Source organism: Nycticebus coucang, chromosome 9 (assembly GCF_027406575.1).
Source record: "Nycticebus coucang isolate mNycCou1 chromosome 9, mNycCou1.pri, whole genome shotgun sequence".
Classification (NCBI taxonomy): domain Eukaryota; kingdom Metazoa; phylum Chordata; class Mammalia; order Primates; family Lorisidae; genus Nycticebus; species Nycticebus coucang.
Window position 1 is genome coordinate 89034708 of NC_069788.1, and position 26993 is coordinate 89061700.

General features: G+C 45.5%; 1 protein-coding gene across 2 annotated transcripts in view; it reads left to right on the forward strand.

Moving 5' to 3' along the window:
* The window catches only part of CLMN (calmin), a 120482-nt gene extending 94085 nt beyond the window's left edge, over positions 1-26397 (forward strand). The window contains exons 5-14 of one of the 2 annotated variants that reach the window (XM_053601609.1): positions 2081-2173; positions 4047-4237; positions 6161-6354; positions 7819-7901; positions 13154-14809; positions 19011-19207; positions 23538-23598; positions 24224-24294; positions 24705-24801; positions 26199-26397. In XM_053601609.1, the coding sequence (XP_053457584.1) occupies positions 2081-2173; positions 4047-4237; positions 6161-6354; positions 7819-7901; positions 13154-14809; positions 19011-19207; positions 23538-23598; positions 24224-24294; positions 24705-24801; positions 26199-26363 (2808 nt within the window). In that variant the 3' untranslated portion in view covers positions 26364-26397. Of the gene's footprint in view, positions 1-2080; positions 2174-4046; positions 4238-6160; positions 6355-7818; positions 7902-13153; positions 14810-19010; positions 19208-23537; positions 23599-24223; positions 24295-24704; positions 24802-26194 lie in introns of both variants that reach the window. The other variant, XM_053601610.1, reaches the window with a different exon arrangement.
* The last annotated feature ends 596 nt before the right edge of the window (positions 26398-26993 follow it).

Sequence of the window (26993 nt, forward strand, 5' to 3'; positions counted from 1 at the left end):
GTGCTCCACAGGGAAAGCCATTATCATCATGGCCATTATCGCTCACCAGGCCCCTGAGCTACCTCCCTAGATGTGCCAGCCCAGAGAGGGAGAAGGCATATGCCTAACCATTTGGTCCGCTTGTTTTCAGTCTGGCAAACCCAGCAGAGTTAGGAGGAAGAAGAGGAAGACTTTGTCCCTAAAGTTCTTCACTGAAGTCTGTTAAATTGTCTGTTCACCCCCAAAGCAAAATAAGTGGCTGGGCACACAAGGCAAGGTCTCTGGAAATATTTGCTCCTTGGGGCCGTGGACTACCACCTGCAATCACCACCTTCCCTCTGCCAGGCTTTCTGTACCTCATGGCCAGGAGAGTGCTTTATTCTCCAGATGGTCTTCTCAAGAGCCACCTGCTCCCTGCCTGACCCTCCTCTTCTTCTTCTCGGGATGGTGTACCTTTATCTTTATGGCACCCCTACAAGGCAGCTCTGTCTTTCTCTCACTTTGGAACCTCAGCTCAGAGGGCCATAGCTGTCACTTGCCGTCTGGGCCTCCTCCAGGTGGGAGCAAGAGCCAGGACGATCCAGTTGACTGACTGCTTTGATTCCCCTGAACTGGAATGTGTTCAGCAAGCTACAAAAACAGAGGGAGCTGTCAGAGGCAGAGCTTTAGGAGACGAGCAGGCCAAGTCTGGCAAGTGATTCATCACATAGGACGTGTGCTCGTGATGAATGTGGGTGGAATATTGGACCTGAACTTGATCGGCTGTGTTATTCACAATATTGACAGCTTCCTTCCTGGCCTTCAACCTGCTGGTGATGAGCCTGTGTTGTCTGAATTATGTTCTTGGCATCAGCCTGCAAAACAGACTTCAGCCAGGAAACCCAGACGTCTCCCTCGATTAAGTGAGCCCAGGCCTAACTGATTGGTGTTGTCGGAAACCCATGACAAACGGACAGGATCAGAGACTGATGTCAGATGGTTTAAAGAGCCATGGGGGGAAGGGAGAAGAAAGGAGTGGAGGAAAGTGTTTGCCCAAGATGCTCTTCTCAGGTTTTCTTTTCTGACGAAGCAGAATTTTGCAGTGTGGGTCTGAAAATATATCTCGACTTACTTTATTCTTCCCCTCTCACCCCTGAAGAATGATTTTTACATTTTTAAGGGCTCTTTAAAAAGAAGAAAATATGAAAGAGACTACTGTGGCCTGCGAAGCCTTAAGTATTTACTCTCTGACTTTCTCTAGAGGAGTTCACAGAACCTGATCTATGTACAGTACTTAGATTTTGTTTGCAGAATGAAATGATGACTGAGGGCAGAGATCCTCAAACCTGAGTGTGCATCAGAATTACCCAGGTCACTTGTTGAAATGTAGGTTGCTGGGCCCCACCTCCGGAAGTCCTGATTGCCTATGTCTGGGGAGAAGGCGCATTTCTAACCAGTGCCCAGGTGATGCTGATGCTGCTGGTCCAGGGCCCAACTTGGTTTTAGGGGTTTACCAAGAGAGTCATTCTATCGTCAGAACATAATTAAATACGTAGGTCATTCCCTAAGGTTTCTACACTAGGCATGTTATTACCAATTAGTAGGATATTTTGTAATGGTGCAGAAACCCTGGGTAGATAAACCTTATCCCAGCACACTGTATCTAATTAGCAGCAGACTTATCCATCCACAGTCCGTGACTGCTCATGTCCGTGCTCTGTGTTTACCCCAAGGACATGCTAAATCCATTTGCTGGTGTTAGTGTAGCAGACAGACCAATAGGCATTTGCCATCTCTCCTTGGAAAAGAATGACCAAACCTCACTAGCTGTATGACCTGCCCCCACAGAAACTTCCTCACCTAATTACAGGGATAATAGAAGTACCTATATAATAGGCTTGCTGTGAGGGTAAACTTGGTTAATACTTGTAAGGAGTTTGGGATAGTGTCTGCACATGGTAAGCACTATATTCAATTGTTCATTAAATATATTTTTGCATGCTGAGTGTGGCTTACCGTAGCAGGGTAAACAAGAAAAATAGGCCCATGAGGGCACCATAAAATTCTATGTGTTAGCCTCCCTGGACACCCCCATTCAAGCTCATAACTTGCTTCCCTCTAGGTAAAACTGGTTAGCATTGATGCAGCAGAAATAGCAGATGGCAACCCCTCTTTGGTTCTTGGACTGATATGGAACATAATTCTCTTCTTCCAGGTAAAATAATTTCCTTTCTTTGATAACTATTTTGAATCAGCTGAACGCCAACAGAACAGAATAGGGCCAGATCATGGAAGGCAGTGAGGCTTAGTTTTTTGGAAGATTTTTGTCTTCTTTGTTCACCAAAAAAGATCCTGAGGAATCTCATTGCTAAAACGTTTGAGTCCCTGTGATCTCAAAAGTGGTTGTGAACTTTGTTCTCTAGAAAATAATATCCATCCTCTTAGGATTTGAAGAGTTAAATGTTGGGGGGCGCCTGTGGCTCAAAGGAGTAGGGTGCCGGCCCCATATACCGGAGGTGGTGGGTTCAAACCCAGCCTCAGCCAAAAACTGGAATAAAACAAAATAAAAAATAAAAAGAGTTAAATCTTTACTTTGAAAAGTACTTTTGTTCTGAAGTGTCACAAGAACTGGAGAAGTGCTTCAAACCAAAAATGGGACTTGGTAAAGTTACTTTCCTAAAATGACCCACGTGCTTGTTAGAAGTGATTAAAGACTCTGTACTAAAGATACCCTAGGTGGGTTTGACCAATGGGAATCTAAGGAAAATAAATAGAAAAAAAGATACCATAGGAAGAGGAGCATGAGACTTCATTGTTTCACCTTTGCAACTTCAGCCTGTGTTTGGAAATGCAGATTTTATAGAGGAAAGACTGGCTCTGTGCTTGGTGTAAGAAGATAGCATTTTAAATTGTACTTAAGTACATTTCCCTGACTAGGAGGGGTGAATCGATGGTTCATTCTTTGCTGACCTTCCCAAGAATAAAAATGGTCCACGTGGGGACAATTTGCTCAGGCTTTTGGCCGAATGTGTATGTCTTAGAGAGGAATGACTACAACAAGATTTGGAGAGAAGAGATCCCATTCTGGGTGAGCCTTGAACTTAAAAAAACAAAGGCTTTCTCTCTGAGCCTCAGTTTCCATATCTGTTAAATGGGAGCAGTGATCACACACAGTATATGATGAATAGCAAGAGAAGCCTCACGTAAAACCCTTTGTCAACTGGGCAGTGCTATACACAGGGTACTTGAACTGCTATTGTACTTAATCTGCTATTAAACTCTTTGAAAGATTCTGGAAACATTCTGAAAATGTGTTCAAAGCCAAGACCTTAAATCCATCTTAGAGCTTCATTCATTTATTTGGTAAATGTCTATTGAGTTTCTCTGAGGCACCAGGTAATGGACATATAAGGCCCTGTCCTCATAACCCTCAAGGATCACAAACAAGTTAATCCCGTATTGTAGAACTCTGTGGTGTAGGCCAGGATCAAGGTATGAGCAGGATGTGTAAGAGCTCCAAGCAGGGGCAGCTAGCTCAAATGTGGGAAGGGAATGAGGAAAACTGGTTGGAAGAAGTGACGTCAAAGCGGGGTTTTGAAGGATGAGTAGGAGCCCACTACATCGGTCCTTCTCAAACTTACTATACATACATACTGCCTGTGGGTGATATTGAAAGGCAGATTCTAATTCTGTCGGTAAGTCTGGGGCAGGGCCTGGGGTTCTGCATTTCCTGCAAATATCCCCATGATGGGAGTTCAAAAATACAGTGGAGGGACATCCAGGCAGCAGGACCAGGATGAGGAAAGACCTGATGCATGATGCATTCTGGACGTGGTGGGTACTGGGAGGAGGGGGCAGGTGGAGTCAGGTGAGCAAGACCTTGTGTGCAGTGGCTGGCCAGAGCTGGAGAGAGTCCTGGAGATAATCTTTCCCATAGAGTGTAACTGCACATAGTGCAAGCCACAGCCATCAGAACAGGGTTTCTGTATCCAGAGAGGCAGTTCTGCATTAGCTGATCCCTCCAGCCAGGGTTGACAGGCTGGGAGGGTCACTCATCGCTGGGATCTGAAATTCCATTTTCCTTCCAGATAAAGGAGCTCACGGGCAACCTCAGCAGACACTCTCCATCTTCCAGCTTATCACCCAGCCCAGGGGGCACAGACTCAGACTCGTCATTCCCACCCACACCCACCACGGAGAGGAGTGTGGCAATATCAGTGAAAGATCAGAGGAAGGCCATCAAGACCCTGCTGGCATGGGTGCAGAGGAAGACGAGGAAGTAAGCACAGCCCAGCCCCTCCTCCCCACCCTGCCTTGTTTAATGAGCTGTTTTCAGGCAGAAGGAAGAGCGCCCCTTTCCCTGGGGTGGGCAAAGGAAAAGGGAATTAATATTTTCTAAGGACCCAGTTACGTATATGCCTGTTGCTTCATACAGACTATCAGAATAGGGGAGCACTGTGCATATTTTTTCAGTTCTTACAAATAAAAAAATGTACTTGGCAGAATGTTTAGTTTGCGAAAAGCTGATGAGAGGATTTGAATAAAAATCATAGGGGCTTCCATCATGTTAACTTCATCATGCTAACTTCCAGAATCTGTACCTACTTTAACAATAATAATACAAAGGATAACATACTTCAGATTTTGACCTTCCAAAAGCAAGACAAGTAAACTGGAGATAAGTTCCAGCCTTTCTTGGACCCCATGCCAGCAACTAGGGGGGATTTCAGCAGTTTCGTATTCAAGCCTTTTACCAGCAATGGGCCTATAGCCCCTGAGCTGTGTGCTGGTAACCACACCAACCTGGGGCTTCCCTGGCTCTGCCGTGTACAGACCAGTTGAGATCCTGGTGAATCACTTACCTCTGTAAGCTTCATCTGCCAAATGGTAACTTGTCATCATTCACTGCCTTCCTGAATAGTTACGATGAAATGAAATAAAATCTGTGAAAGCACCTTGCACAGTGCCAATCCATAATCACTTCACAAATATGAGTTCCCTTCTCCCTGGTGTATGGATTAAGAGCTGACAATTGTAAACAATCATTAAAAGTTGTTAAAAATAAATCAACGAAAAGAGAGTTCATTGCCAGGAGTTAAGGTCAGAAGAGTGTGTGATCGTAAAGGAGAGGAGGCGTCTTAGGGTGATGGGACAGTTCCGTATCTCAGTTGTGGTGGCAGTTACATGAATTTGCACACCAGTGCTGTGAACATGAGGACATGTGAAAACTGGTGAGATTCAAATATACTCTGTAGCTTAATTAATAATTATTTTAGAAAAATGTCGATGTCTGTCCTGGTTTGGATAATATATTCTAGTAATGTAAAATTCAGTTATTGAAGGAAGTTGGGGGAAGAGTGGACAGGGACTCTATGTATTGTGTTTGCAATTTCTTGTGGGTCTTAAATGATTTCTAAATAAAAAGGTTTTGGGATTTTTTTCTTTAGTACAGTTCAGTAACCACAACTGCGAGATCAGTGGTATCTTAGGTATGCATTCTAAAGGAAATCAGTGCCTGGCAACATGTCTCCTCTTCTGTCCCTCACTTAAAATGATAATTTTCTGTGTGTTAGAAAAGATAATAGCTGTCACTTAGTGAGTGGCTTTGTGGGCTACTATCATTGCCCATTAGGTTAGCCATATGACACAACTGTTCTTGGGAGCTCAACCTACCCTTTCCCCACGAGACCCCCGCAAGCTCACTGTGCGATGATCCTGTTTTATACCTGAGGAGTCTCAGAGACGGTGGGTGACTTGCCCAAGGCCACAGCACTATAAGCATGAAGTGGCCCCTGAGGTGTAAACTTGCACCTTTGTGGCTGTGTTATTACTGCCTAGTAAATCCTTGTTTGCTGTGTTTCTGGTGTCACTGATATGGGGTAAAATGAGCACTGAATAGGACTGGTCTTTTATATAGGGTGGCCATAAGTTCTTAAATTGCACAAGAACTTTATGGTCTCCCTGTATATATCTGGGGACTTAGGAACACAGTCCTGTGGTTCCTTTTTGTACAACATATACCCTCCTATCCCATTTATCTGGAAATAGAAATAGAAGTAGCTGGAGCAGCTCTGCAGGTGCTCCGGGACCAGGGCATCTTTGCCTGGCAAGGTCAGCGGCTCTGGCCCCACTCAGAGGCGCACCAGGCTGCCACGTGTGCCCTGCTCTCTTTGTGTCCATTTGCTGATCTGTCTTCCTCCAGGTATGGCGTGGCGGTGCAGGACTTTGCAGGCAGCTGGAGGAGTGGGCTGGCTTTCCTGGCTGTGATCAAGGCCATCGACCCCAGCCTGGTGGACATGAAACAGGCCTTGGAAGATTCCATGCGAGAAAATCTAGAGAAGGCTTTCAGCATCGCACAGGATGCCCTGCACATACCCAGGCTCCTGGAGCCAGAAGGTAACAGTGGTTCTCACCTGCTCTCTTTCTTTCTAATGATTTTTTTTTTTTTAGAGACAGAGTCTCACTTTATCACCCTCAGTAGAGTGCTGTAGCATCATTGCTCACAGCAACCTCCACCCCTGGGCTTAGGTGATTCTCTTGCCTCAGCCTCCCGAGTAGCTGGGACTACAGGTACTTGCCACAACGCCTGGCTATTTTTTGTTGCAGTTTGGCCAGGGCTGGGTTCAAACCCATCACCCTCCATATATAGGGCCAGCGCCCTACCACTGAGCCACAGTCCACTTTCTAATGATTTTTATTACGAATGTACTACCTGCTATTCCATGTAGAGAATTTAGAAAATACAGAAAAATCAAATGAGGAAATATTTATATCTTCGGTTTACATCTTTTATATTTACCTGGATGAAGTTAAAATACAGTCTTCTTGGTATAGTACCTCAGGAACGGAAAAGCAAGCCCCCTGTGTACTCAATACTAATTTGAAACTAGTAAAATGAACAAGCCCACACTAGAGAAAAACACAGTGAAATTCAAGAAGAGGGAAGGGGAAGGAGGCTCAGTAAGCTCCCACCTAATGGGTGCAGTGTTGGGGTATAAGGCACCCCTCCTGGGTGAAGAGCATTACCAAACAGATGCAAACACTGTAACCCAATTGTATGTACCCTTATATTAATCCAAAAAAAATTTTTAAAGGAAATTTTTATGTCTTACATTTATACCATTCAGATCATATATTTTTTCCAATATTTGTATGCAGTTAATTATATTTTTATGTAAGTGGTATAATTTTGTCTTTTTTTACTTAACATAATATGACATAAGTGTTTTGCATATTCCTATAATGTCTTCATTATAGATTTTTCTTGGCTGCAACATAGTCCATGTAGTGGGCATACTAAAATTTACTTGGCTCTTTCACTGCTGGTGGACATCGAGGTTGTTTCAGAAATATTCAGAAGCTCAGTGCAGTGAGCTTCTTACTGAACTACGAGTGAATATAGCTCAACATGCACCTCAGAGTATTCCTTTAAAGCCAGATTCCAGTAGCAGAGCAATAGAGTTAAAGGAGAACGCACCTTTTAAAGGCGTTGGGCTATCTCTGCCAAGTTGTAGTCCACATGAGTTTGGCGATCTTAGGGCTCTTCACATCACGTGCCTGGTTCACCAGACCTGTCCCCAGACCCAGCAGTAAGCTGCTTGCTCACAGCGGAAGAACCGAAATACTAGGGCAAAATAAACAGAATGTGGGGCAAAAGGACCCCAAGATTTTACATCCCAGCTCTTCTGCTCATCGGACAGCTGTGAGATTTTACCCTCTCTGAGCCTAAATTTCCTCGCGTAGAAAATAAGGAGAAAAATTCCCAATGATTGAAGAGATCCTTCTTGAACAAGTGCTGTAGAATCCTACTGAACATTGTACATTCATGTCTCCTGCTAATTCCTGTGTCTCTCTTAACAGACATCATGGTTGACACGCCAGATGAGCAGTCTATCGTGACTTACGTGGCACAGTTTCTGGAACGTTTTCCGGAGTTGGAAGCCGTATGTTTTGTTTTACCTCCTTTAATGCAGAAATCATATATTTCCATCCACTGGCAAGCAGATGAAGCTGGGATGTATAACTAGTAATAATAAATTTACTGCTGAGCCCCTGAGCCAGCAGGAGGTGTTCAGTAAATTAACAGTGGGTCCAGAAAGAGGCTGTTGTTGCTGTCAATGAGGTCATCATCTCGGGGTTGGGCAGGGAGTTCAGTGGAGCTATGACAACTTTGAAAACATCAAATTCTGCTCTAAAAGTTGATCTCAAATCCCCTGAGTATTTCCTAGCCACATTTTGGTTTCAGTAGCCATCTCCTTATGTACAGGGGATATGTTCCAAGACCCCCAGTGGATGCCTGAAACCTCAGATAATACTGATCCTTATGTATACCATTTTTTTCCTATACACGCATACCTATGATAAAACTTAATTTACAAATTAAGCACAGTAAGATATTAACAACAATAATAAGTAGTAATAAAATAAAGTAATTATAGCAGTATGCCAACATCATGACGTTTGTACTTTGGGGCCATTGTTAAGTAAAATAAAAGTGTCATGAACACAGCACTGTGATGCCCCGACAGTCAATCTGATAACCAAGACAGCTACTAGGTGTGGTAGTGAAGACAGCTTAGATTGCAAGGGCAGAAGGAGGGACCCATGTTCCGGGCAAGGTGGGAGCAGGGCGATCAGAGATTTTATGTTACTCAGAATGGCATGTGATTTAAAACTTACAAATTGTTTCTTTCTAGAATTTTTTATTTACTATTTCAGATCGCAGTTGACTGTGGGTAACTGAAACCCTGGAAAGTGAAACTTAGGAAAATGGGGGACAACTAATGTATAATACATATTAAGTCTAAAAGCAGGACAAGAAGTTACCCCTCTCATAAACCTCTTCCCAAGCACATGATGAAAGATGCTCATTTGTAACATGGATTGGCTGCCTGACTTGTTAGATGTCAGGTGGAATGTGCTAGAAGTCTACCAGATCTTATCAGTGTTAAAAATTATAAAAGACAGTGATCATCCAAAAGGCCACCTCTTTATTTTTAAAAATCCTAGGCTATACTCAGTGGCAGATTATTTTGGAAGAGAATCGGACGTCTTAGAAGTTGTCACGGCTTCACTGAAGCCCCACCCACCCCATCCACAATCCCAAGATGATAATATCAATGACAACAGCAGCCTTTTCTTGGGCTCACTGTTAATTTACTGAACACCAACTCCTGGCTCAGGGGACTCAGCAATAAACCAGATGGATGAGGTCCCCGATGCTGTGTAGCTTTGTTCTAATAGGGGACACAGTTAAAGAGGCAGCAAAAATATAATTTCAGGTATTTGTGAGTACTGGACAGAAAAAAGAAAGCATCAACCGGTAAAGAGTGCTTGTATGGAAGAGAGACCACTTTTTTTGTCAGAGACCGGTCATGTAACTGTGCCTGTGTATCTCTGAGCTGCCTACCGTTCCTACCATCTGGCATGGCTGTTTCATTATCTTCTTTTTATAGATGAGGATAAGCATGTGCAAAGAGGCTTACACACCTCTTCAGGCTTACACGGCTATCAAATACAGAGCTGGGGTTTGACCTCAGATCTCTGTGGTTCCAAAGTTCAGGCTGTTAGGCCCCTTATGACATACAGCTAAAACTGGGGTTTCATTTTGCGTAGAAGAGCCAGACTGGATGCTCCATGCTGTGGCCTTTATTCTGGCCTCAACCTGTGTGTGGTTATTCATCTGCCTCTGCACCCAGAACAATTCTCAGGGCACTTTGAAAGGAGGAATTCCCAGGCTGTGGTGCCACTTGGAGCTGTGTGCCCTTGGGGTGGCTCTTTGGGCTCTCAGAATCACATCGCTATCAGATTCATCTGTAAAATGGAAATATTGCCTGTGTTTTAGGGTTATGTGAAGAATAAACAGAAATATGAAGTACCTATTACTGAACAACTGAGGTTCAGCAAATAGTGGTGATTTGGTCAATAGGTACAAAGTAACAATTAGAGAGGAAGCATACAATGTAGCATTCTATTGTACAGCAAAGTGACTTGTATACTTAATGTACTGTATATTTCAAAAAAGCTAAAAGAAATTAAATGCACAAGGAAATGCTAAACATTTGAGGTGATGCATATGCAAATTACCCACATATATATATATAGAGAGAGAGAGTTATTATTTACAAATTGAAAATTAAAATATAATAAAAATAAAGGAACCTAATCCTTGCCAAAACCTCAATTTTAGCCCAATGAGACCTATTTCAGACTTCTGGCCTTCAAAACTATAAGATAATAAATTTTTGTTGTCTTAAGCCAAAAGTAATAGTTGTGATTGTTATTATTTTTCAGTTCATTTTTCCTGTGACTAGATTCCAAAGTAGTAACCCTTAGGACTTTTGTTAGCCCTGAATTCTTAATCTGTTTGAGTTTGACACAGATTCAGTTTGAAATCGACTAAAATTTACATTATTTGTGTGAGTCAAGGCCACAGCCAGGACTCAACAAATCTGATTCTTGGATCTCTCCCCAGTGCTAGAGTCAGAGACGGGGACTGGAAAAATAAAGGTTGATCAAGAAACAGTATTTGGAGAAAGACCTCTTCATCTAGGTTTGCAGAATATAGTACATCACTGTAAAACAAGCCATTTACAACCCCAACGGAGAACAGATGAGAATTCTTAGCTTTTCTAGATATCCAGTGACCTGTTCCTAATAATTCAGCTGAATTAGTTCATTTCAGTAATATTTGCTGAGCCCTGAATTTGTACCAGCCATTGTGCCTACCTTTATATCCCAGCATATGGTTTCTTTTGGTAAATATGTGTGTGTACTTGGAAAGAAGGTTATCTTGTGCAGTTAAAGAACTGACCTTCTTTAATATGCTATTCTAATATTCAGTATACATACCAGTTTTTTTTCTGCTTTTCCTATGAATTAGTGCGAGAGAGAAATGTTAAAACAAATCTTTAACTATGATTATGGATTTGTTTATTTCTCCTGTTATTAGTTCTGTCCGTTTTTGCTTTAGGTTTGTTGATGCTAGACTGTTAGGTACCTAGACATTTAGGATTGTTGTATTGCTTTATTTGTAAGAAATTTCTCTGTCTTGAAATGTACTTTTTCTGAATGTAGCCATGTAGCTGTCTTATTATTAGTGTTTGCGTGATATATTTTTCCATCTTTTTCCTTTCAGTGTATATATACTTATATTTTAAGTATGTCTCTTCTAATCAGTATACAGTTGGGTCTTGTTTCTTATTAATTCTGATAAACTTTGTCATTTAATTAGTGTGTTTTTCATCTACTGATATGGGTTTAATCTACCATCTTGATTATTGTTTTCCATTAGTCCGATCTGTTCTATGTTTCTTTACCCTTCCTTCATAACATTTCTGGACTATTCAAGTATGGGGTTTTTTTTTGGGAGGGGGGTGTCCTTTTATCTCCTTTATTGGCTTTGTAGCCACATCTCCTTGTTTTATCTTTTTAGTAGTTGTTCGAGGAATTATAATACTCATCTTTAACATACCTCAACCTACCTCAAGTTAATGCTACTACTTTAAGTATAATGTATATTTTGTGTATTTTTATCTTGGCAACAGTGTAATTCTACACACCTCTCCATTCCTTTTGTTGTTATTGTCATTTACTTCTACATATATTTTAATCTCCAATACTGTGTTAGTATTTTTGCTTTAAACAGTCAATGAGCTTTTTATGAAAACTTCAATGGTCATTTACATTGATGATACAATTACCATTTCAGGGACTATTCATTCCCTCCTTAAGCTCCAGCCTACCCTTTGTGATCATTTCCATTCAGCATGAGAAACTATCTCTGTATTTTGTGTAATGTAGGTTAGAGTGTTTGCCATTACTAACCCTGGGTCATAGGTTGGTCAACTTCTAGTGACTATTGCTTCTCTTGATTATGATTTTCATTCTCCTGCTGTTTCACCTCTTGAATTATTTTTATTTTGAGTCTTGTGTATAAAAGATTATAGAGATTAAAGTATATATTTTTCTCCTCAGAGAATATAGCCCTTTTCTTTCTTTCTTTCTTTTTTTTTTTTTTTGAGGCAGAGTCTCACTATGTCACCCTCAGTAAAGTGCCGTGGCGTCACAGCTCACAGCAACCTCAAACTCTGGGGTTTAAACAATTCTCTTGCCTCAGCCTCCCAAGTAGCTGAGACTACAGGTGCCTGTCACAATGCCCAGCTATTTTTTGTTGTTGTTGTTTTTTAGATGGCCTGGGCCAGGTTTGAACCTGCCAGCCTCGGTGTATGTGGCTGGCACCGTAACCACGTGCTCCAAGTGCCAAGCCAATATAGCCCTTTTCCAAATGAGCAACTAAGATAGCATTTCTCAACCTGTGGGTTGCGACCCCTTTGGGGGTTGAATGACCCTTTCACAGGGGCGCCTAAATACATCCTACATATTAGATATTTACATTATAATCACAACAGTAGCAAAATTACAGTTATGAAGTAGCAAAGAAAATAATTTTATGGTTGGGGGTCACCACAACGTGAGGAACCGTATTAAAGGGTTGCAGCATTAGGAAGGTTGAGAACCACTGACCGAAGATGAGGAACTTCTCACTTTGATCATATCATAAGTTGATAGGAGCTACGGTTGCAGTTTTATTTCATTTTTGCTCTCTGGTTTCAAACGTTTTGAGGGTGAGGTCAATTCCCTCTATTTGTCTCCTCACTGGGACACAAGCACTGCAGTGTCATCAAGATGACTTTCTGTTTCTCAGCCCTGTCTCCAGCTGGCTGTAACATAGCCATTTAGAGAATTGTATTTGTGTTTGGAGACCTTCCATATTTGGTCTCTCCCACCAGCCCATGTAATCATTAAAGATTTGTCTGATCTTGTGTTACATCAAGTAGATGGGCCCTCCTACAAGTCCATACCTAGACTAGGCAATGATCCTTGGGTGTGAAGCAGCTGAAATCTATTCACTTAAGAAGGGTCATCCTTCTCTAGAGTTTAGTTTATTGAGATTTCTTTGCTTCCATAGCTTTTAAAAAATCGTATTTTATAATTTTATTTATCTTTTGTTTTCACATTTTAGCAAAAATGAGTCTTTTATAACCATTTACATCTTAATTACAATACTTTGCATTGCTTTTGAAGTGGCTTTTCTTGTCTTTTGTGTGTGTTTTTGAGAGGTAAATGTAGGTTGTACTTAAACGTTCTTAATTTATGTAGTCCTGTGTATATGTTTTTTTTTTCCTTTTTGCAGGAAGATATTCTGGATTCTGATAAAGAAGCTCCTATTGAATCCACCTTTGTCCGTATCAAAGAAACTCCCTCTGAACAAGAGAGCAAAATCTTTGTTCTGACTGAAAACGGGGAACGTGCCTATACTGTTAACCATGAAACCAGCCACCCACCACCCTCCAAAGTCTTTGTCTGTGACAAGCCTGAGAGGAATATAAAGGAATTCTTCCTGGATGGTGTTTCCAGCCACTCACTGTCAGACACCTCCACGGAGTTCATGCACCAGATCATTGATGAGGTCCTCCAAGGGGGCTTAGGTAAGACCACCAGCATCAATGAGCCATCTCCAGAATCTTCCATTTTATCATCCAGGAAGGACAGCCGGAGGTCCAACTCCTTGCCAATCAAGAAAACTGTTCACTTTGAGGCTGACACCTGCAAGGAGGCTTCCTGCAGCAAGGATCGCTTCTATAATCGAGATTTCCGCTTTGAGGGGAGTCCAAGGGCAACCAAAGAGGTGTTGAAGCAGAGTAGACCCACCCTGGCAGTTGAAGTTACTGAGGAAAAGGAGCCAAAACAGGAATCTTCAGAGACCCTGGAATTCACCTCCAACGAGGTACCCGGTGATGTCTCCTTGGAAGATGATACAATTAATAATTTTCCTTCTTCCCAGAGTTCTTCCTACAATGGTGCCCTAGAGAATGCAGCCAGCCATGGTGAAGAAAGTCATTCTCCTGCACCCCTTGAAGAAAATACTGTTTTGGCCAATTCCTTGGAGATCAAAGTTAACCTGATGACTGTAGAAGATATGGATAAAGAAGAATATTTTGAAGGCATACCATTAAAGGCCTCAAAATTTAACAGTGACCTAGTAGATTTTGCTTCTACTAGCCAAGCTTTCAAGGAAGTTCCTTTGCCTGATGAGAACAAACCCACCATGGGTGAGGATTCTGAGAATGATGCTGAAAAACTAGGTAAAAGGAGAAGTAAATCTGCCCACAGAAAGAAAGATTCGTCCGAACCCCAAGAACAGTCTGACTCTCAGGAACCTCTCCAGGGCCCTGGACAAAAAATTCAAGGCTATTCTTTGGCTCCAGGACAGATATCAGTGGATAAAAAGCCAGAGGTGTATGAAAAGGCCAAGAGAAAGTCCACCCATCGTCGTCCCCGTGGTGGGGAGGAAGAAGGGGAAGCCGAAGGCCTCCAGGGTGTGGGTGAGGAATTACCTTCCAACCCACCGAGCAGCAGCATTAGCCTAGAGACGCTTGGGAGTCACAGTGAAGAGGGCCTGGATTTCAGGCCCTCCCCACCCCTCTCGAAGGTGTCCGTCATTCCCCACGAGCTTTTTTACTACCCGCATTATGAGGTGCCCTTAGCTGCAGTTTTGGAGGCTTATGCTGAAGGCTCCGAGGATTTGAAGAATGAAGAAATGGATCTGGAAGAGTCAGAGGGCTATTTGCATGACCTAGACTCCAGGGAGGAGGAGGCTAATGGCTCCTACAGCAGTTGCAGCTCCCCTGTGGCAGGCGAGGGCCTCCCCCATGCCAGCAGCCAGTTGCCACATCTCAACAGGGGGGGCATGGGTACCACACCAGCCTCAGAACCTGCTCCCCCATCCTCCAGTGAGGACCACCCACAAAGGGAGGCTGAAGAGCATGACCCTACAGAGAGCCATCAGGTACTCAATCATGGGGTTTCAGAATGCTGAGCCTGGCCTGGGGAATTTGGCACGTTTTTTGAAGCTCAGCTTCTTGCTCTGTAAAATAGGGATGAGGCGGTACAGGCATCTTGGGGCACAAAATTCCAAAAGGCATCCACAGTCAGCCTCGAGCAAGTGCGGGGTTGGCGCCTGAGTGTGAGCACCTCCTGACATTTTGCACCTGGGCACCTCACTGGCAGTCCAGTGAGAAGACTTACAGATCACAGGGTTGCTGTGAGTATCAAGTGAGATCACCTTTGAGGGTCCAGCAGAATCATGGTAATAATTAAAAATATAATCCTTGTAACTAATGTCTAGTATGCATTTAGTGAATTGCAGCCCCCTGTCTCCTGCGGCAACGGAGGATAGACAAAGAAAGGGCTCATGATGGACTCCAGCCTTGGTTTTTAAAAGCTTTTTGCCTGCTGGACACTAATCTTTGGTTCCTGTGGTTTGAAGTGGGTTGTGTAAATAGGGTGAGGAGAGATACGTAATTCTCAGTTCAAGCAGCTAGGCACACACTTATCTTCCCACTTCCTCTGGCCCAGGAGCCCATCTGGAGCTCATGAGGGGCCGCTGGGACCCTAGCCTCTGACCATGGGGAGGGGTCCCCCTGCAGGTGCCGTGTTAATAAGAACTGCCCACTGCAGCACTGGGAGCTGGGAAGTTGATCCAAATCCAAGTCGGCTATGCCCTGTAGACCCAGTGTGGATGGGTCACCCAGGGTGAGACAGCCCAGGAGGACAGGGGCCTGGGCTCGGCCCCTGGGTGAGTGCACCTGCATGCTCACTCCATCCCCATGGGGAGCAGCCAGTAGAAAAGAAAATCCTGCTGTTGGTGTCTATTGCAGGAGACACCAAGTCCCCCAAGAACTGTGTACTGTGAGTGAATGTGGCATCAGACATGAGATGGCCCCAGCAAGGGACTCAGGCATTCAGCAGAGGGAGACGGTCCCTTAGGTCTAGAAAGGCAGAAGTGTGTGGGTGGGGGATTTGGAGCTGGGGTAGGAGTTCTGGGTGGAGGATGTTCCCTTTACACAGGAGCTGTAGTGGGAAAGTGATGGGCTTTCCAGATCATCATGGCTCGACCCCTTCCCATTATCCCTTCACCTCTCCTCTCCAGCTCAACCCCATCCGTAGTGTGCAGATGGATAACCCTAAAACAAATCTTATCTTATCACTTCCTGACTCCTGTCTGTAATAATCAGGACTTCTCAGCACCACTTTCAAGACACTTCCCTCTCTAGCCTGGCCTCCCACCCCTCTCTATCTCCCCCCCTTCCTCACCTCCAGCCAAACCAGACCTCTCCCTGTTTCCCACACCCATCCCTGGCTCCCAGACCCCCAGCTCTCTTCTGCCTTCAGATATCAGTGGGCTGGTCCTACCATCTAGTACCCCTTCCCCACCCACCACTTGGCAAGCAGTTATGTATCCTTCAAAGCCCAATGCAACCAGCACGTCTTCCCAGGAGCCTTCCTAGCTTTTCCCCAGACAGAACTGTTGTTCCCTCACCTATAGCCAATCGTATTTTTGACATCTGTCTCCTGGAGTACTTATCCAGTTTTCATGGGCTTAGTTTTTCTCGCCCATGGGAGTGGGCATTTATATATTAATTTTTGGACCCTAGAGACTACAAGACCTGCCAGAGCCTAACAGTGCAGGGGACAGAGGTTTATTGCATCATGGTTTGGGGATGTATAGTCAATGAAAGGTAAAAGGAACACTGAGATAAATACAAATCTCTGGCTCTCAGCCCTGGAGAGTCAGGGCTGCATGGGGGCCCAAAGGACTGGTGACGCTTGGAAGAATGAGATGGCCTTCAGCCCTGTGAGAGCTGCAGGATAAAGAGGGATTTGAGGCTCGGCACCTGTGGCTCAAGCGGCTAAGGTGCCAGCCACATACGCCTGAGCTAGTGGGTTCGAATCCAGCCCGGGCCTGCCAAACAGCAATGATGGCTGCAACCAAAAAATAGCTGGGCATTGTGGCAGGTGCCTGTAATCCCAGCTACTTGGGAGGCAGAGGCAGGAGAATTGCTTGAGCCCAGGAGTTGGAGGTTGCTGTGAGCTGTGATGCCACTCTACCCAGGGTGAAAGCTTGAGGCTCTGTCTCAAAAAAAAAAAAAAATGAGGGATTTATGTAGCCTTTATAGACACTTAGGACTTTAGATAGAGCAGAAGTGGGAGCCCAATTTTTTTCAGTTTGCCAACTCCAGTCAATAGGGAGTAAGTAGCTGCCCCAGCCCTGAGAGGAGCAGAATTCTCAGGCTGAGCTTGTAGGCGGGGCAGGGAGATGGCCACGTGGGCAGGGCAGCAACTGTTTATCATCCCCATGGGAGGGACAGGGAAGAGGCTGAGTGGTTCTTTGGATGCCAGGGATTGTACTTGCCACCTTCCCCTTCTGCTCCCAGGGAGAGGAACCCACTTCCACCCCCTCCTACCTGCTGTAAGCTGACCTCTTTAAAGCCACTCCTGCCACTGCCATGCGTGAAAATGCAGCAGAGTGGGGCACAGTGGGGCCTTCATCTCTGGATTGTTATGGGCCAGAAAGCTCTTTTAGGACAAAAAGAAGGAGCCTAAGTGGGCAGTGGGGAGCCAGCACAAGTTACATTTCTGCCCATCTGTTGTTACTTAAAAAGACAAATTAGCAAATTAGCACTCTCCTCTCTCCTGGGCTATTGAAGGGGGCCGATGGAAACACAAACGAGCCAGATCATTCTAGTCTGCTTTCCTTCTTGCAGTTGCCCAAAGCAGATCAAGCGTCTCTATGTGTGCAGCGTGTGGACAGGGAATTTGGGGTGTGGTTGAAAGAGGCCTGGGTTGGAATCCTGGAGTCAGGAGCTCTAGATTTGAGCCCTTCTCACCCTGGCTCTCACTCAGGGTGAGAGCTCGGGCAGATGCCTCCTTTGGAGACAGTGTGGAGTGAAATCGATGGTGTTTGCCTCCCTTACTTCTTGTCTGCTGCCTCTGGCCCTCCCCTACCAGTGAGCGTAGCCCATCACTCCTGTGTGCCGCCCTTGCCTCGGTCCGGTTAGAGGGAAGGGACGGAGTGCACTCCGTTTAATGGGGAGCCCAGTACAACAGGTGAGGCCTGAGAATCTTGCCCCCTGGCAGAGAAGGAGACATGGAAGGGATATTTCTCTAATGCCCTCTTGAAAAGAAAAGAAAAAAGAGATTTTCCCGGCTAAATAAACTAGAAAATGCTAGTCTTCAGCGGGGGGAAGCCCCCTCCTCATTTCACCTTTCAGAAAAGGCAGCTTTTGCACATTGGTGAAGGAAGGGAGGCTGCTGCTTCAAATTGCTGAAAGTGGTTTTCATCCCTGCTCAGGCCTTTGTTCTCCTGGGGCACACTGGCCTGGCCACTCTAGTCCCCTTACTCTGACACCTGCTAAATAGGTTCTTCCAGCCCCCAGAGGAATTACTGAGAGGTGGATTCAATGACTCCCACTGTCTGGATCACTCGGAAACCTTGTTGATAGGTTTCAGACAGCCAAAGAATCCTCCTAAAGGAAATGCTAGAGATGTTGCACTGCAGTCTACCTCTGGCCAAGGTACAGTGAAGATGTTGCGCTCCAGACTATACATTTGCCTGTGTGTGTATTTCTCCAAGCTCATGGGCTAACTTTGCACTCCATGGCCCACCTGGATTCCAGGATTCTTTCTTCTGTTTAGATCAGCGATTCTCAACCTGTGGGTCATGACCCCTTTGACTGATTAAAGGTTCATGGCATTAGAAAGGTTGAGAACCACTGGTTTAGATGGATCATGGTTGTGGGAAGGGTTCAACCATTGCCCATTGTAAGGGGCATCCTTTAAAGAAAACTCTGGTATAGTGGGATGAAGTTGATAACTATTGTACCCATTTGACAGACAAGGAAACTGAGTCTCAAAGAGATGCTGTCCCTCAAGATCAGCTAGCTGGCTCAGCCAGGATTTGAAACCAGATCTTACTGACTCTAGGACTGGTATTGTTTTTACACCATCATCCATAGCATTTGAATTCTGCAGCAGTTGGCTGTGCTGCCCTCCTATGTGGCCATGCTGGAAGGGATGTGTGAAGAGGAAAGAGGCAGAAATGCAGGCGATGCCCCAGCAGGGCCTGAGCGGAGCACTGCCAGGTGGTGTCACACGCTTTACTTCACAGCATGAAATGCTGACTTGTTTTTGGTTATTCTATCTTGCAGCCCCAGGAATCCCCAAACTCAGAAAACATAGCAAACCCCATAGAAGAAAAGGTGGTGGAAAAATCAATCAGCAGCAAAAAAAAGGAAAAAAGGAAACATGTGGATCACGTAGAAAGTTCATTATTTATAGCACCCGGAACTGTTCGGTCCTCAGATGACCTAGAAGAAGACTCTTGCGAGCACAGAATCCCTTCCAGGTATTTATGAGTATGTTTTCACCCCCAGGGAGTTACTGTCTGAAAGCTTTCCATTTTTAATTTCTGATATGATGGGGGCTGGGGTTAGACAGCAGGGGAATACAGATTCATACAAAATCCTCATTCTCTGTCCCTGGGTTTCTCCACCCCGACCTCACTGTTACCAGATCTGCTCACAGGAAGCAAAACTGGAATGACATGAGGCTTGGCTTCTGTCCTCATCCTGCGTACTTTTGGGTGGGAACTAGCAGTGAGAGGCTGATGGCTGAACCATACATAGGTTTTGGAGTGACAGGAGCAGACATGGAGCCTCTGCCAGCTGCCCTGTGGCCCCGAGACAACATTGGGCTGACTTTGAGGACATGAACTGAGATTTTTAATCTCAGGCACATGGAAGCTGGACATTTGCATTCACATATGGCTTCTCCCACAAGAAGAGAGTGGCTGGAGAGTGAGCTCCCTGCTCCCACAAACTCAATTCCAAGGAATAGGAACAGCTGATTTGTCTCAGGGTAAAGAGGGAGCAGAGACAATAATGAGCTTTAACTGATCTACAGGAATCTTGTAGCACATATCTGCTCTGTCACCCCAAGGCCTCTAGAAGAGCCAGATTTGTCTCAAGGAAAATAGGTAACTGGTGAACATCAGAAGACCCTGATCTCTCCCCATCCACTGTCTCTCATCGTCACAATAGTTTTTACCAAGCCCTTGCTATGTTTAGGCACATGGCACACATTTTCCTGTTTGTTCTCAGGGTTGCCCCATAGACTTAGCTGGGATTGTGCCTCGTTATGGCAGACAAGGAAGGTCAGGGTAGGTGACTTCGCCGTGACCTCACAGCTGAGGAAATGACTCCATCATGCACATTCTTTTCCTGGCCCCTCATGACCCAAAGCAGGACGAGCGGGGCAGGCTGCGGGGAAAGATGGTTGAGACATGCATCTGGGGTGTAGGCAGGGAGAAGCCCACACAGATGGAGCCAGGGACGTGACTGTCAGGCGCCCAGGTTTCCATCTCCCCCTCCTCTGCTTTCATGCCTGGAGCTTGGGGAAGCAGAGGCAGAGGTGAGGAGGGGCAAGGTACAACACAAGGCTGCTGCCGGCTTTGCCTGTGACTCTCAGAGTGCCTGTTCCTGGTGCTGCTCACGGATGTCCACCTATTCTTAGTGTGTTCACCTGCAGGTGAACAGCTGCAGGCAGATGGCCCAGGTCTGCCATCTACTCTACCATGACTTGGGAAGAGTCTTCAGTCCTTTGCCAGAACTCTGGGCATCTCCCTAAGCAGGTCAATTCTCAAATCATCTTTGAGCAGACACTGTGTGATGGAGTCAGCTAGACCTGGGAGCTTCAGAAGTAGGAGAATAAGGTCAGCCACAGAGGTGATCTAGGCAGGGCTCCATCCTCCAGGGAGGTGAGATGGTACCATCTATTCTGCTAGGACTAGGAGAAGCGGGCATGACAGGTGCTAGACAAGTGGGGGATCTAACAGTTTGGATCAGAGGCAGGTGGAGTCAGAGTGGCCTGGGGCTGAAATGTCGTTTGAACTGAGGTTGAGCTGGCTTTTTTTTTTTTGCAGTTTTTGGCCGGGGCTGGGTTTGAACCCACCACCTCCGGCATATGGGGCCAGCGCCCTACTCCTTTGAGCCACAGGCGCCACCCGTTGAGCTGGCATTTGATTTGAGGAGAGGGAGTAGGAGGGCAGGGTATTCAGGTGTGAGAAAGAGCCTGGGCAAAGAGCTGGTGCTTAGTGGGCACCTCAGCAAAGACTTGTAGAGCATAAGGGGTCGGGGGAGGAAAAAAAAGGGAGCACTAGGGGAAAGCAAACATCTTGGCTATGTGCTGCATCAAGAGATGGAAACAGAGCCCGCACCCTGAAGCTGAGATGGGGGGTGGGAGAGGCGGGGAAGCAGCCATGGTTTCAGGCTGCACAGTACAGAACCCCTCCTCTCTCCTCTGGCCTCTGTGCAGAGCAGGCAGCTGTTCTGTTCCCAGCTCCTCCTTCCCATCTCACCCCAGGCACAGTTGTGGCACAGCTATAATGATGACAAGGCGTTTTAGCCCAGATGACTGTAGCATCCTGAATATAAGCAGAGGCATTGAGGTGTATACAGTGTGTGCAGGAAGGAGCACCCGGAGCCCCTCCTGCAGGCCAGGCCACTTCTCCTGCTCGCTCCAGTGCAGGAGGAGCTACCACCACCTGGTACACACAAAGAAACTGAGCTGCAGAGAGCTCAGCACCTGGCCAAGGTTACTCAATGGAACTGAGCTCTGGGCCCTTGCCTTCCCAAGAGCAGGCTGTTTTTACAGGCACAATTTGGCTGCTCTGTATGGCTTCTGATTGGTCTAGGCAGAAAGGCCTGTTGTCCCAGAGCCTTTCTGAGGACGCCTGAGGCCTCTGTCTCCCCAGCCTCACCTCCATCCACCTTGCACCAGGTGCTGTGGCCTTAATTGTGTTCCTTGAATGCCCCACATCCATCCTCTCCGCCCCAACCTCCGTCAAGTCTGAGGACCTTCCCTCTGGCTGTCTCCTGGCTCACTCCTCTCAGTCCAGGGTCTCAGCTCTACTCCTTTCTCCAAGCAGCCTTCTTAGATTCCTCCTGGCTATTTTTGATCCTCTTGCATGTGTGTTCTCGTACCCTCTACTCTGTTTCTTCACAGCACTTATCCAAACAGTAATTTCTATTATCATCTGTTAAGGGTGCATTTACCATCTGACTTTTCCATCCGTGCTGGACACTGCGCCAGCCCCCTAAAGGCAGGAACTGTGTATATAGGGCTCACCATTAGTCCAGCACTTAGCACAGCCTGTGGCTCACAGGTAGTATTGGACAAAAATTCCCTAGGTGGATGAATCATGTGGATGAATGTGCTCTTTCTGTGTGTGGCTGGCTCTTGGAGGGAAGAAGGGAGGTCCTCAGCACCTAGCCCAGTTCCTGGTACATAGGAGGCTCTTGATAAATGTTTGCTAAAAGAAGGAAGCTCAGTTCAGTTCAAACCCACTACAAGTCTCCGATGACAGCACAACACAACGACCACCTGGAAGAAAGCATGCTGCCAAAAAGAGGGGAGGAGAGGAGTGAGGCTTCCCTTCTGATGGGGGTGTGCTTTTTATTAAAAAACATTGCAGACACGTGGGAAAAAGCACGTGTCTGTGTCTCTAGGGACTGCAGTGTGTGGGTCAGCTTTTATGGGACACCACTCTGGGTCCCAGGCACCAGGGTCTCTTTTGTCATTGTTAGGTATATTCTGCTCCATTTCTGTGCTGTGACACCAGCCTGGAAAAAATAGCTCAGTTTTTGGACTGAGAAAAAGAATTGATGTGTCCCTAAGCCTTGCATGGCCCCTGGCATGTGGTAGGTGCTCAGTGTAACTATTATTTACAAGTGTACCCAGACCAAAGGAAGAGCTTGGTGAGGTTTCTTATTACACAGTAGGCAGGAATACCAAGGCTACCAATGATAAATTCCCTGGGATTAGACTCTGGGGCCAACCACACTTTTCCTGGACCCCAGCATGCCACATGGGAGGTTTGCCTTGAGAAAACTCAGATGACTGTCTGTGTGCCAGTGTTCTTCAACACCCGATAATACCTCATTGTCCCATTTAGCAGCAAAACAGGGCCAAATCCTTTCCCCTCCAGTACACTAAGATTCCCCCCTGTTCCACAGAGTAGGTAGCTTGGGAATGGTGATCCATATTACAGATGAGGAAAACTGATCAAAGATGCAAGTGCTAGGCTGGCATGGCCAGCTAATCAGCCAGGAGCCAGCATGATAGCCCTGGGCAAGCCATCTCAGTTCAGAGGACAGAGGCACATTCCACATCAGCCTCAAGATACTGTTGGAAAATTAGCCTTTTTGTGTATTAAAATAAAACAGGGGGTACTTCCAAGAGCTAGAGAAACAGCAGCATTGTACACAGGAAGGAGCACCAGAAAGGGGGTCCAGATTCCAGCTCTAGGCTCAGGTCAGACAACTTGCAAAGGACCTCTGGCATGTCCCAAGACCTCAGGATGCTTAGAAAAGAGGTCCTTTCCTGCCCCAAATTGTGTGATTTATAAGAATATGTGACTTGCTTTCCATTTAAAGCACTGCCTTTGTTTATTCTTGTCCATGAGGGCCCCATGTATGTCTCCAGCATCCATTCTACTGTTTATAAGTGCATTCCAATCAAAGTGGGTATATTGGATAAAATTTCTCATTTTTGTCCCTGAGTCTCAAGCCATCACTTGCCTAAATCCACACATGAAGACTCGGGATGGGTGTGACCTCACAACTGAGCCGTGAGGAGCTCTAGGTGTTACCAATCCAAAATGTGTGTTTGTTTTTCAGGACTAGTCACAGTGACTCCAGCATTTACATTCGACGACATACTAATAGGTCTTTGGAATCGGTTAGTATGTGAATTTCTTCTTTTTCCATTCGGCCCCTGCTAATCAATTCCTTTCCATCCTTCCTCCTCCCCAGCCCAGAGCTTTGAATTACTGACGTGCAACAGCTATACTTTTGGATAGAAGACTAACAAATTGAAAACTTGTCATTAAGCACAGTCCAGTTGGATGTCCGGTTTGGGCAATAAGGGATGTAAATAAAATGATGATTTTAAAGCCCAAAGGCCTCTTTGTTGTAAAAATGCATCCAAGATGCCCCGCTTGGCCCCTGCACACACACCCAGAAAGATCACATTCAGAGGTAGAGGCACACACAAGCTAAGTAGAGGGTCTGTGTTACACTCCCAAGTGCTTAGCCCGGCACCTGTTGGGACCAAAAGCTCCCAGGGTCCACAGCACACCCCCATTCAGGGTTTGTGTAGGTGGTGGGATCTTCGCAAGTTCAGGTGGAGCAGGGAGGGAAATGCACGTTGTTTAGCAGCTTGATTTGGGGACTAGATGTTGACAATATTGAGAAAAGCATGGCGTGCTCGGCTTTGTGTGTTTAAAATCATTTTATTTTCTATTTCAGAGATTTCATCTTTACTAATTGGGTTGCGGGGCTTTTGTTTGTAAATTTCACTGTAGGATCATTTTAGCTATGTTCAATTGAGGAACGCAGCCGATTTGGATGACAGAAGAAACCGAATGTTAACCAGGTTGGTTGCTTAATGCCACTTCAAGTTTTGTGGGATTTAAGAACCAAAAAAGAATTTGTTTTTAGAAGGATGCACCCTACCGGCTGGGGGTAGTTACTCGCCAACTGTGCTTTCTTGAGAACCATAATAATAATTTGGGACAAGGCAAGAAAATACCTGTTCCCGGAGAAAATGAGTGTCAATTCAAAGTGAGTGGGAGGGAAAAGTAGATGTTCATTAACGTTGATGGATGGGGCAGAGCTCAGAAAATCAGGTTAAAGGTGGGTCAGAGGCTGCTGGGTTAAAAACCTGCAGCCGCATTTAAATGACCCAGTGGCATGAGACAGTTAGGTGGTGATCTTGCAATGCTGTGTGTGTCCGCCAATGCTGTAGCACCTGACAACTGTGTTCGTTCTGTGTCGCCACTGCAGGTACAATACTCAGAAGCTCACTGAGCTGATTTTACAGTTTTATGGCATCAGAGCAGACATGAAGAGGGATTACAAACATGCCAGGATGTCTATGAAAGTATTTCTTACTATTGGAGAACTAGCTGGCCTAATCAAACATTGCTGAATTACTATAAAACTGCCCATTTAGAACAGGAGAAACTAGAAAAATCTCTCAAACTCTTACAGTTCTGAGAGAATCACTTCATTTCTTTTCATTTTTATTTTTATATATATATTTTTAATTTGGGGGTCCATGGATTTGAATTGGTTTAAGTTAATGGAATTGGTTGGAAGCTTCTGTCTCAATACTGCCTAGCACCCAGGAGTGTGGTCCTTATAATTCCACCCCTTCCTAAAAAAGAAGCAAAATGAACTTCCTCCTCTGCCGTAAGAATGGAAATATTTGTTCAAGTTTTCAGCTATGCTGGACATGCTCATAAGAAAATAGTTTTTGCTCCTATGAGATAGAGATGTTGACAATAGTACCTGCCAAGTTGAGAAACGCAGGCATGTTTTCTATGTTGAGCACTTATCACCTTTGTAATAAAAACGTACTTTAAATTTTTTCTATAAACAGTCGTAAAAAGGAAAACTTTTGTCTATGACCATTTCTGCCTATGAATTAGTTATTAAATGGCAACAAAGGCTTAATCTAGGGCCACCCCTCACTCCCTCTGTCAAGAGATACTTCAGTTTCTCCTAATGTCCATCCCATACCCAGAAATGACCCCAAGAGGCTCACAGTCCATCTACTGTAGCTGGGAGCGGAGCCTCTCCCTCCTCCTCCCTACCTCCCTTCTTGATTTCCTGTTATCCCCTAGGCAAAGGTGAAATGTCATTTTAACACTACCTCTAGTCAAATAAGAGCAGAAAGATAAATATTTTGAGGAAAATCATATCTAGTGATTATTTTAAATTAATATTCCAAAGCCAAAAATAAAACAGGGGGAGGGGTCTTTGTTTTTTCATTTCTGATTGCTATTTGGAAATTGTCTGTGATCAGGGAGCATTCAGGGAACATTCTGCCCTTTAAATGACATGTGGAGGCCCTGCCATTCCTAAGAAATGGCCGTGAGCTCTCAGTATCTAACTCTGTCACAGTGAACTCTCTGAGGCACTGTAGCATCAAGGAGGGTGTCCCAGGAGACCTGGTTCAGGTACCAGCCCTATCCCACAGTCATTTCACCCCATGAATCTCAGTGTTCCCACAGCAGAAATGGGGCTGACAGCGCCTCCCACTTCGTATCATGGAGATGAATCGCGGGTGGGAAAGCTCCATGGGCCACCCAGATGGCCTGACCATCTGTCTCGGGTCAACGCACACAGTGCAGGGCATCCCTGGACACCAAACCAGGGAGCCCACAGTTTTCCAGGAGGGCAGGGTAGAGAATGGGGGGTGCAGTAGCACTGGGTGGGGTCCACTCTCCTGGGGACCTACTCATGACTGTCTTTCCATCTTCCTTCTGTAGGAAGTCCAACAACTCTGGAGAAGCCACATTGCGGGAGAGCCACAGCCCACGGAGCGACTCCCTGACGCAGTTTGTCCAGCAGCCGGACATGGTGTATTTTATCCTCTTTCTCTGGCTCCTGGTGTACTGCTTGCTGCTCTTCCCACAGCTGGATGTCAACAGACTCTGATGTGTGTGTCTGGATAATAAAAGACAGGACGCTGCCAGGGGTGGGGGTCTTTTTATTATTTTATTTTTGGTTCTGGGTGGGGCACTCACTTCTGCTAAGGACCTCCAGGCAAACTTAGACAACCTTCCTCCCTGTTGTTGTGGTTTTGCTTTTCTCAAGTTTCTTTTTTCTTCTGTCCAACCTGAGCATGCTTTTCCCTTTAGCTGTGTACTCAAAACTCAGGTGTGCAGCTGGATCCTTAGGTGGGGTTTTGCCTTGGTGCCTTGCTTGGTTTGATTGGAAGTATGATTACTGATATTTAGCCAAAACCTGGATCTTAGCTCATCCCACATGCAGGTTTTTAAGGTCCTGGATGAACTTGAGTTACTTACCTCTCAGATGAAAGTCTGCCTGATGAGAAAGAGGGTGGGAGCCCCAGGCTGAGCCAACTCTGGAAAGAAAACTGCCATGTTTTCCTCCAAGAGGGAGCTATTCCCTCAAATAGTGAAGGTGCTGGGGTCCATGCACCGGTTGCAGCCTGCCAAATAGTTGCATTCGCAGGGAGAAATCCAAGCATCAGGAAGCTGCTGGCCCTGGGCCAGCACTTCCAGGGAAGGGCAGAGTCCAGGGAAGAAGGTGAAGACGGTGTAG